At 36.3% G+C, this 11,674-nt stretch overlaps 3 protein-coding genes across 3 annotated transcripts; 1 reads left to right on the top strand and 2 right to left on the bottom strand.

The window, feature by feature from the left end:
* The first annotated feature begins 4,265 nt into the window (after positions 1-4,265).
* Positions 4,266-5,588, top strand: LOC136412522 (NADP-dependent malic enzyme-like). Its single transcript, XM_066395596.1, has one exon. It carries the CDS (start codon positions 4,266-4,268, stop codon positions 5,586-5,588), a length of 1,323 nt encoding a protein of 440 aa, XP_066251693.1.
* A 14-nt stretch (positions 5,589-5,602) lies between these two features.
* Positions 5,603-11,467, bottom strand: LOC136412521 (fumarate hydratase class II-like). The gene is made up of 4 exons (XM_066395595.1): positions 11,457-11,467; positions 7,408-8,779; positions 7,351-7,358; positions 5,603-6,455 (listed from the first exon to the last, which is right to left on the bottom strand). The coding sequence occupies exons 1-4, from the start codon at positions 11,465-11,467 to the stop codon at positions 5,603-5,605; spliced, it is 2,244 nt and encodes a 747-aa protein (XP_066251692.1).
* LOC136412674 (enolase) lies at positions 9,013-11,297 on the bottom strand. The gene is made up of 2 exons (XM_066395815.1): positions 10,042-11,297; positions 9,013-9,850 (listed from the first exon to the last, which is right to left on the bottom strand). Exons 1-2 carry the CDS (start codon positions 11,295-11,297, stop codon positions 9,013-9,015), a joined length of 2,094 nt encoding a protein of 697 aa, XP_066251912.1.
* Positions 11,468-11,674: the final 207 nt, after the last annotated feature.

Here is an 11,674-nt window from a genome sequence, read left to right as displayed (position 1 = left end):
ATGAGGTCCTGTTGCAACACCAGTGCTACCAACATAGGCGATAACCTGCCCCTGCTTTACTTTAGAGCCTAACTTTATATCGCCACTAAATCTACTTATATGCGCGTAACAGGTTGAATATTCATTTTTGTGTTTTATTTTGATGTAATTTCCATAGCCACCATTCTTTCCTATATATTCTATCACACCCTCTGCAGCAGCGTATATGGGAGTGCCAAGTTTAGCTGCATAATCCACTCCTTTGTGAAAAGCAATTTTACCGCGAACAGGATGCTTTCTATTGCCAAATTTTGAGGATATGCGATAATCTCCATTTAAAGGATTTGCAAAAATTTCGCCATTTTTTAAGCTTATTCCTTCATTATTAAAATACCTTTCTTTGCCGTCTTGCGATTTATAATGATATAAACTAATAGCTTTCTTGTTTATTGTCAGTGAAGCATATAAAATTTTTTCTTCAGTCTTCTGATTATTAGGCAATCTCTCAAAAAGAACCTCCGATTTACTCTTCGGCACAATGTCTTTTTTAAAATCAACACCGAAATCTTTATATATGTTGATCAATTTCACCACTGTATTTGGCGCCAACCCTTGCTCAATTCCCGTGGCAAAAAAGGAAGATTTTATGGTACTGGATATGAATAACAACTTTCCATCATGTACTAAGTTTCCTACGTTGCTTCCCTCCATCAAAGTAATATCTTTTTTTTTCTTGATTCCTTGCTGAAGTGACACTGGAGAGTGGGTCAGGTTGCTTTCTGTCATTCCAGTGCTTGACACTGGAATCCAGTTTTTAAATCGAAAATGTTGTATAGTGTGCTGTTTATAATCAATTTTGCTGGATCCCAGTGTCTGGGCACTGGGATGACAAGAAAAAGAGGCACTGGCTGCATACTGCGCAAGATCTGTTGATGTTTCAGCGGTATATAACGGTAAGACAAAGAGCAGCATAAATATAATCAGCTTCATCATTTAAACAGCATCAACAAAAGTAAAATTACCTTCCACATACTGTACATCGTCGCTATCTTCTAGTTCTTCAACCAATGCAGATAATTTATCAATTAACTCTTTATCGCTAATTTCAACTAGATCCTTTGGTTGCCACGAAAGACGAGCAAGTTCTGGTTCTCCGAATTTTGCATAAAAGGCATCGCGTACTTTACCAAAATCTTTTATTTCACAAGTTATAACGTGTAATCCTTCTTTGTCATTTTCCTCAACATTCAATACTTCTAATTCGATTCCATGACTGAATAAATCGTCAAAATTCACACCCTCTGCTTTATAGACAATTAAACCTACATGATCAAAAAGATAACTAACGCTTCCTGTTTCTCCTAAATTTCCACCTTTGCGAGAAAAAATATAACGCACCTCAGAAGCAGTACGGTTGCGGTTATTAGTCAAGGCATGGACAATGAGTGCTGTGCCAAAAGGCCCATGACCTTCATATTGTATTTCCTCGTAATTTTCTCCAGCAACGTTACCAGTTGCATTTTTTATTGCTGTTTCTCTTTTATCTTTTGGTAGATTTTCCTTGCGTGCAGCAAATATAGCAGAGCGAAGGCGCGGGTTGAGTTCTGGATCGGGTAGCCCTTGCTTTGCAGCAACTGTTATTTCTCTAATCAGCTTCGTAAATTTTTGAGAGCGCTTTGCATCCTGAGTGCCTTTCCGATGTTTTATATTTGAAAATTGTGAATGACCAGCCATATTCAAATAGTTAAAAACCTAATTATATATCAAAGCATAGAAAAAGCTAAAGCAAATTTTCAAGCCTCTGGCTTGGCATCTTGCAGATTTTCTGCTAATAACATACTTTCATACTGCTCAGCTTCTAAGTCAAGGCCAAGAGCTAAATGGGCTGCTACTAAATAGTTAATAGACTTAGAAAAATATTTAGAATCTTTATAGCTTGCCATATTCTGGAAACGCTTAATTGCTGCTAAATATTCACCACGCCTCAGGTAAAATTTACCGATAGAGTACTCTTTTGTTGATATATGCTCTGTGATCAGCTTTGCTTTTTCCTTCATCTCGTCTACATATTCGCTGCCTGGAAAGAGATTAATGTACTCAGTGGCTAGCTCTAAAGTTTTATATGCAGTTTGCTGTCCAAGTTGCACTTTATTAATTTGCATGTAATAAGATAATACTCTTAAGTAGTATACATATGGTAAACCTTCACCATTTGAATAAACATATATATAATCATCCATATCACTTGCAGCACTTCTATAGCTACCCATATTATAGTGAGAAACCCCAGATAATAATTTTGCTTTCCTTGCCCAATAAGAGAAAGGGTACAAATCCTCTATCTTTTGAAATGCCCTAATAGCTTGTTTATATTTTTTCTGGTCAAAAAGTTCAACTGCTTCTTCATATAGTTCAGTTTCAGTTTTTTCAAGATCATTCGCATACGATTGTGTAAAGGAGCAAATTAGGAAAATAAAGCACGTGATTAAAGTCTTATACATAAGATTTTTTTCGATCAAAATAAAGTATAGACCTAAATATTACTTAAATAAATAAATTTCTTAGGCAATAGCCGGTCCTTCTTCTTTATAACTACGGTCAGAACTACCTGCATTTCTTGATTCACCTCGTCCTTCCACTTTTGGATCTTTCAGCGTCTTACTGTAGGAATGTATAGTTAAGACCTGTACAGCCATAAAAATTGCAATACCTATCAAGCCTAAAGTAGGTCCAACAGCAGGATTTAAGGACGATGCTAATGCCATTAACATTATCCTTCTTATTAAAAATACAGAAGAACCAGCAAGCGCCAATCCGGCTACAGATATATTGCTAGTTTTCTTGCTAGATTTCTCATCAAAATCAGACTTTTCTGTTTCCTTTTTCTTATTTTTTTCATGCTTATCAATATAAGAAACAAGAGTTGCAAGAAAAGCAATTGCATTGGCAAGAAATAAAATTGCATCCTCTGCTGCTTCAAGTGAAGATGTTTCACCCATTATCATACCTACAATAACCAGTGCAGTTGTTATAGCCTCAATATAGATCAAACACTGACCTATATCAGAAATATTGTGCTCTTTTTCCTTTACTTCCTCTCCATTTTTAATATTCTCCAACTCTCGTTCTTTTTGTGCTATTTTCCTATTATTGTAAATTAAATATAGCGTACAAATAAGAGATAGAACCATGAAAGGTAATATAGTGTGGCTTAGCGCGCCACTTATCACGCCAAGCAATACCTGATCGCTACATATTTTTTCCAGTTCAATAGCCATAAATAATGCAAATGGAACCATTGTTACCAATGATGCACATTGTCTATATAGTTCTCTTTTTTTTAACGTTAATAACTCTTGCTCAAGCTTCTTCTTTTTTTCTGCTGCTTCTTCTTTTAGTGTTAATAACTCTTGTTCTAGCCTTTCTTTTTTGACTTCTTCATCAACCGTTGGCCAAAAATCCCCAAAAAACTCTTCAGGAGAAAACGTAGTCTTAAAGTTATCAGTCATATAAACCCTATTAACTAATATATTATACAGGATTTTAACTATTCAGTCAATATTATAAAAGTATTAACTACTCTTGTCTATTAACTATTTCCTAGGAGATTTAATCAATCTGTTTGATGCCGGCTAGGATATAATTATAGCCCGACCACACAGTTATAATAGCTGCAACCCATAAACAAATCGCACCTGTATATTGAATCATATAATAATCGTTCATTATTAGCGCTACTACAGCAACCATCTGCAAAAATGTTTTAATTTTTCCAGCTTTGCTTACAGGTAGACTAACATTTGTAGCTATCAGAAACTCCCGTAAACCTGAAACTAATATCTCCCGACAGATGATGATAATCGACGGTACTATTGTAAAATCATTTATCTTTTGCTTATAAATTAGCATAATTATTGTTGAAACCACTATTAATTTATCAGCAATTGGATCAAATAGCTTGCCAAACTTTGATTGGACTTTCCACGCACGCGCCAGGTAACCATCAAAAAAATCCGTAATGCACGCAAACATAAAGATTGATATTGTTATCAGGCCTGCATATTTATTTTCTATATAAAAACTTAATATTATTGCTGGTATTGCAAGTGCACGAGAAATTGTAAGCAAATTAGGCACGTTTTTCTTAAGCATGTAATATCATCTTACGTAATAGGTAAACTTATACAGAAGTACAACAGAGTTCACAAGCTAATAGTTTACAATTGAACATTCATAAAAACTCCATATACTTAAAAAATACAAGCTTAAAATATAAGGATGTAATGATGAACGATGATTTAGATAATACCACAAAACAAGAGGCACTTAAGTATCACAGTAGAGGTGGTAACCCTGGTAAAATTTCAATCATGCCAACAAAACCTTTATCTACCCAGTATGATTTGTCACTTGCTTATTCCCCTGGCGTTGCAGCTCCGTGTCTTGAAATAGCTAAAAATCCTGAAGCTGTTTATGATTATACGGCAAAAAGCAACTGTGTTGCTGTCATTTCAAATGGCACTGCAGTGCTTGGACTTGGTAATATCGGTCCTCTTGCTGCAAAACCTGTCATGGAAGGCAAAGCTGTTTTATTTAAGCGTTTTGCTGATATTGATGCAGTTGATATAGAAGTTGGTACAGAAAATATAGAAGATTTCATCAATGCAGTAAGGTATCTTGGGCCAAGTTGGGGGGGGATAAATTTAGAAGATATAAGATCTCCCGATTGTTTTATAATAGAGAAACGCCTGAATGAACTGATGGATATTCCAGTGTTCCATGATGACCAGCATGGAACTGCGGTGGTTGTTGCAGCTGGCATAGAAAATGCTCTTGATATTGTTGAAAAGAAATTAGAGGACGTTAAGATCATTATGAATGGTGCTGGAGCAGCCGGTATTGCATGTTTAGAAATACTAAAGTCCATGGGCGCTAAAAATATAGTGCTGTGTGATAAGCAAGGAGTACTATACAAAGGTAGAAACGAGGATATGAATGAGTGGAAGGAAAAGTATGCAATTGATACTTCCGAACGTTCTCTACTTGATACAATAAAAGGCGCTGATGTATTCATCGGACTATCTGCAAAAGATGTGTTAAATGAAGAGATGTTAAAGAGTATGGGCAAAGACCCAATTATTTTTGCTCTTGCCAATCCCGATCCAGAAGTAAGGCCTGAGTTTGCAAAATCTGTGAGGCCAGATGCAATAATTGCAACTGGTAGGTCAGATTACAACAACCAAGTCAACAACGTAATGGGTTTTCCTTATATATTTAGAGGGGCACTTGATGTACATGCAACAACAATAAATGATGAAATGAAAATTGCAGCTGCAGATGCAATAGCAAAGCTTGCCCGTGAGCCAGTACCAGGTGAGATATCTGCAGTCTATGGCGGTCGTAAAATGGGCTATGGACGTGAATATATAATACCTACTCCATTTGACCCAAGATTAATTTCTATAGTAGCTCCTGCTGTTGCAAAAGCCGCAGTTGATTCAGGTGTTGCAAGAAAGGCAATACAAGATTGGAGTAAATATGAAAATCAATTAAAATCTCGTCTTTCTAATGTTCTCAGCACGCTGAATTTACTATCTTCACATATGTAATTTATTGGATAAAGTTAAAAGTGATAAACCAATCCAAACTCTAAGCCATATATGCCAAACCTATTGGTAATGGTTGCAGTTGTTGATTCAACACGTGCAGTTTCATCAACTTTACTTCCTCCACCGGCAGGAATATATCCTTCACCAGCTAGTATCTTCATTCCTGGTACAATATCTTTAAATTGGTTATCAAGGATACCAAAATAGCGTAAACCAGCAAATGCTTGAGTTTGTGCTGTAAGTTGGTGATTGATACCAAGTTTTGCTTGGTAAGCCAAGGCATATCTGGTTTTTCCTAGAAATTTAACCCTAGTTACACCTGCACCAATACCAACATATGGGGTGAATGGCATTTTTGCTATATTAAAATCACGATATACATTGACCATTCCAGCTAAGTTATTAAAACCTTCATTTTTCATCTTAAATGCAGCTCTGAACTCTGCTTCAACACTACAATTTTCTTGAATGTGAATATCAACCTTTCCACTTCTCCAAGGTGAATTGCATTCCGCTCCAGTAGACGCATCATTGTGACGACGAAGTTCAATATATCTTGCTTTTTTCTTATCTGAATAATCTTCATCATATAAGTTAGTCTGAGAATATAAGCCTTCAAACTCAACTCTCATATTTTTGAATAAATACCCTATTGCAGCACTACCGGCAAACCCTGGAACATATTTAGGACTGTATCCAGCTTCAATTCGCTCCTTCTTATTAAAACTAAAAATCCCCTCTGTTATATTGTCACCTGCATCTTCTTTTCCTTCTAGAGAACCTATTGCATTGAAGAATGCTCCAAAATAGTTAGCTTTGATGTAAACATTCTCTAAGTTATTTATTTTATCATCGTAAGATAAGCACCTAAATGAAAAAGTTAGCAAAACCAATAGATATGTGAATTTAAATCTTTCGCCCACCACAAAGCCTCCCTGCATAATTTGTCATTCCATTATTATAGTATGCTTCTATTTTTTATGATAGCAACTTTTTATTGCGCTCAATCGTTTTAGATTTATAATGAAAGTATTGTAATTTAAAGCAAATCAATGACTATTGCAATTCACGAATTAGAGAGGATCATCAAACAATCGTTCCCCGACGCTGATATAAAGATTCATGATCTTGCTGGAGATGATGACCATTATCATTTAAAAATAAACTCCAAGTGTTTTCTTGGAAAGACAAAAATAGAACAGCATAAAATGGTATATAAAGCTCTGGAAGGTCAGTCTATACACGCCTTGCAACTGGAAACTAATACTTAAAAATAAGGTGAATTTATGAGCAATTTTGAACAAATAAAAAAAGATATAACAGAAAATGATGTGGTATTGTATATGAAAGGCACTTCTGATTTTCCTCAATGCGGATTCTCTGGACTCGTCGTGTCAATCCTAAAAAAATTGAACGTGAAGTTTAAGTATATTAACGTGTTGGAGAATGATGAAATACGTGAATCTATAAAAAAGTTTTCTGATTGGCCAACAATTCCACAATTATATATAAAGGAAGAGTTTATTGGTGGTTGCGACATCACTCGCGAGATGTACGAAAAAGGCGAACTGCAAAGTTTATTGAAGGAAAAAAAAATTATTGCGGAATAAGTACCAAGAAACCAGTGCCCAGACGCTGGATAACGTAGTATAGCTATGAAAAAGGATCTTATGTCTTAAACCGTATCCGTTCAGGGGAGCGGCAAAATAAGGTAGACAAAGCAAGATAATAATGTTGATGTTAACACTATTGTCAAGTTTACTGGCCTTTCTATTAGTGAGATTGAAGAATTAAGTGTGAGCGGTTACAAATAATTTACCATTTCTTCTGGTTTCACTATCCTTTCAAACTCTTCCTCAGTGAGCAGTTGAAGTTTTGCTGCTGCTTCTTTTAGAGTGATATTTTCTTTATAAGCAAGCTTCGCTATTTTTGCTGCATTGTCGTACCCTATATGCGTATTTAATATAGTGACCAACATCAACGACTGATTCAGTAAATCTTTTATCCTCTCTTCATTTGCTTTAATACCAACTACACATTTTTCTGTAAAATTTAAACTTGCGTCAGCTAAAAGTCTTATAGACTGCAAAACATTGTAAATTATCACTGGCTTAAACACATTCAATTCAAAATGACCGTTTGAACCACTAATGGTTACAGCAACATGATTTCCCATAACTTGAGTGCATACCATAGTCACCGCTTCACACTGAGTTGGATTCACTTTACCTGGCATAATTGAAGAACCAGGCTCATTTTCCGGTAACATTATCTCCCCAATTCCGCATCTTGGACCAGAACCAAGCAACCTTATATCATTTGCAATTTTCATTAAACTGACTGCTACTGTATTGAGTGTTCCACTGAGCTCAACTAAAGCATCATTTGCTGCTAGCGCTTCAAATTTATTGCCTGCTGAAGTAAATGGAAGGTTAGTAATTTCTGCAACTTGGCTTGAAAAATCTTCAGCAAAACCCTTTTTAGTATTGAGTCCCGTGCCAACTGCAGTGCCACCTTGTGCAAGCTCATATATATCACTTAAAGTTGATTTTACTCTCTCTATCCCCTTTTTAATCTGGACTGCATAGCCAGAGAACTCCTGTCCTAGTGTTAGGGGCGTTGCATCTTGCAGATGAGTACGTCCTACTTTTATTATATCTTTAAATTCCTGAACCTTATTATCCAGCACCTTATGCAATTTTTCAAGATTTGGAATAAGCAAGCAGTTTATTTGCTCTGCTGCTGCTATATGCATTGCTGTTGGAAAGGTGTCATTTGACGACTGACCATAATTCACATGATCATTTGGATGTATTAGAGATTTACTACCCAAATTACCACCTAAAATCTCTATTGCACGATTGCTGATCACTTCATTCATATTCATATTAGTCTGCGTTCCGGATCCGGTTTGCCAAACAACAAGCGGAAATTCATTATTAAATTTGCCATCTATTACTTCCCTCGCGGCTGTGCAAATTGCGTCCCCTACCCTATCATCTATAACACCATGTTTCATATTAACACGCGCTGCTGCAAGTTTTACTATTGCTAATGCTTTAATCAGAGGCTCTGGCATTTTTTCTGTGCCAATCTTAAAATTTTCTAAAGAACGCTGAGTCTGCGCTCCCCAGTAATGTTCACTTGGTACTTTTACTTCCCCTAAGCTGTCTGATTCTATTCTCGTCTTTCTATCCATATTTTCCTCCTGGTGTTATGCAAACTGGTTCACTACATAATTTTTTCATGCCTACTTCTTGGTTAATTAAATCATACTAGATCCAAGTAGTCAAGTGTACGAACATTGCAATTTTCAGGTAACTTGCATGGTAGATGCAAGTAGCTGACACTGGGATTTGTTGTGTTCAACAAAAACAAATGTTCGTACAAATATATTCTAGTTATATGATAAAATAAATGAAATTCACATCTTAAAAGGATCATATACATCGATTTTCTTAGGATTACTCTTTTTCAATTTTTCACTTAATAATCTCAAAATGGGCTGTAAATCATCATTAATTGATAAGCACAGCACTTCTTTATTAAGATAATTAGCTAGGTGATTCTTCTTTTCCAGAATTTCTGCTTCCCTCAATAAGTCGCATTTGTTCAGTACTACAATCTCTTCTTTTTCAACAAGATCACTATTGTAAAGTTCCAATTCATTATGGATACAATTATAAGCCGAAATAACATCATCATGAGTTACATCGATTAAATGAAGTAAAATTTTACACCTTTCTATGTGCTTTAAAAATTTATGTCCGAGCCCAACTCCAAGGTGAGCATCGGTGATTATTCCAGGAATATCTGCTATTATAACTTCGCTATCATCCACTTTTGTCACACCTAAGTGGGGTCTTACGGTGGTAAATGGATAATCGCCTACTTTTGTATCGGAATTTGAGCAGCGAGTCAAAAATTTTGATTTACCTGCGTTTGGCATGCCAATAATTCCAACGTCCGATAAAACTTTTAGTTTTAATAATACATGTTTTTCTTCGCCAGGCTGACCGTAAGTAAAATGTCTTGGTGCCTTATTAGTAGAAGATTTAAAATTAGTATTTCCAAGTCCACCTTTTCCACCCTGTGCTATTAAAAATTCCATATCAGGCTTGTCAAGATCGACTATTATCTCTTCACTTTCTTCATCAATTATTTGTGCACCAACTGGAACTTTAAGTATAACGTCTTTCCCTGCTGTGCCAGATCTATCCCTGCCTGCACCATTTTTTCCACTATCTGCTTTAATGTGTCTTCTATAACGAAAATGAAGCAAAGTGTTAAGGTTAGCATCGCTGATGAAAATTATATCTCCCCCCTTTCCTCCATTACCACCATTTGGACCACCAAATTCAACGAACTTTTCTCGACGAAAACTTGCACAACCGTCACCACCTTCACCGGCTTTTAAACACAATTTTACTTCGTCTATAAAACCCATGCTAACCCACGATAATATTTAGCATCTTTTCCTAATGTGCTTTCTATTCTCATTAGCTCGTTATACTTTGCAAGCCTATCAGAACGCGATAGTGATCCGGTTTTTATTTGCCCACAATTTGATGCAACTGCTATGTGGGATATTGTTGTGTCTTCTGTTTCACCTGAGCGGTGAGAAATCACAGCTTTATAGCCATTTGATTTTGCCATTTCAATAGCAGCAAAAGTTTCTGTTAACGTCCCTATCTGGTTTGGCTTGATCAGTACAGCGTTTGCCATTTTTTCCTCTATTCCTTTGCATATCAGTTCACAATTTGTAACAAACAAATCATCCCCTACTAATTGCACTTTATTCCCCAATTTTGCAGTAAGTAATTTCCAACCTTCGTAATCCTCCTCACTCATTGCATCTTCTATAGAAATTATTGGATATCTTTCCACAAGGTTACAATAGTATTCAGCCAATTCTTCCGAAGTAAGTTCTTTGTTTTCAAATTTGTAAATTCCATCTTCATAAAAAGTAGATGAAGCAACATCAAGGCCTAGTGCAAAATCACTTTGCGCTGAATAACCTGCTGATTCTATAGCGTATATGATCAAATCAAGTGCTTCTTCAGTACTTTCAATATTTGGTGCAAAACCACCTTCATCTCCTACGTTTGTGCTATAACCTTTTTTCTTAAGAATGCTACGTAAGTTGTGGAACACCTCCGCAGACATTCTGATTGCTTCACTGAAAGTCTCGGCACCGACCGGAAGAATCATGAATTCTTGAAAATCGAGCTTATTGTCTGCATGTACTCCACCATTAATTATGTTAATTAACGGAACCGGCATAGCACTCGTCTGCTCTCCTCCCAAATATCTGTAGAGCAGCACTTTGAAACTGTTTGCTGCTGCTTTTGCAACTGCAAGAGACACACCCAAAGTTGCATTTGCTCCAAGTTTAGATTTATTTTTTGTTCCATCCAGTTCAATTAATGCTTTATCAATTGCATTTTGGTCCGCTGCATTCATTCCAATGATTTCATCTGCTATTATCCCATTTACAGCTTGAACAGCTTTCAGCACTCCTTTACCACAATACCTTTTCTCATCTTGGTCCCTGAGTTCCAAGGCTTCTAATTTACCAGTTGAAGCTCCAGAAGGTACAGATGCTCTGCCTATTGCTCCATCACAGAGTTCAATTTCCACCTCAACAGTGGGGTAACCCCTGCTATCTAAAATTTCTCTTGCAAATACGTTATTGATTATCTTATTCATTGCATTAAATCCCTACTGTAAACTTTCTGTACAAACGTGTGATCTGAAGATAATTCTAGTTGTCATTCCAGTGCTTGACACTGGAATCCAGCTTTTACTATACAGCCACCTGGTGTGCTCATTTACGATTAAGTTTTCTGGATCCCAGTGTCTGGGCACTGGGATGACATCATTCTTAGTGGAAGTTACCCCCATATCGCAACGTTCGTACAGTTGTGTGCTTCGACACTGGGATCCAGCCTTATTACACAATTTTATCATATAAATCCTCCCAGTCTGGATTCTCTTTCTCGATTAAATTCATTTTCCACATATATAATTGACTAGATTCCAGTTTGCATGACACCAGTACTTGCATTTATTCTATCGTTTAACTA

The sequence above is a fragment of the Euwallacea similis genome, chromosome 12, assembly GCF_039881205.1.
Source record: "Euwallacea similis isolate ESF13 chromosome 12, ESF131.1, whole genome shotgun sequence".
Classification (NCBI taxonomy): Eukaryota; Metazoa; Arthropoda; class Insecta; order Coleoptera; family Curculionidae; genus Euwallacea; species Euwallacea similis.
This window is presented reverse-complemented; position numbering and strand designations above follow the sequence as displayed.

Bases quoted from the DNA above. Each gene is read 5' to 3' on its own strand.
- LOC136412522 (XM_066395596.1), top strand. From the start codon at position 4,266: ATGAACGATGATTTAGATAATACCACAAAACAAGAGGCACTTAAGTAT.
- LOC136412674 (XM_066395815.1), bottom strand. From the start codon at position 11,297: ATGAATAAGATAATCAATAACGTATTTGCAAGAGAAATTTTAGATAGC. The intron at 9,851-10,041 runs GTTAGCATGGGT...TTTTCGTTATAG, and splicing joins GATGCTAAATATTATCGTGG to AAGACACATTAAAGCAGATA.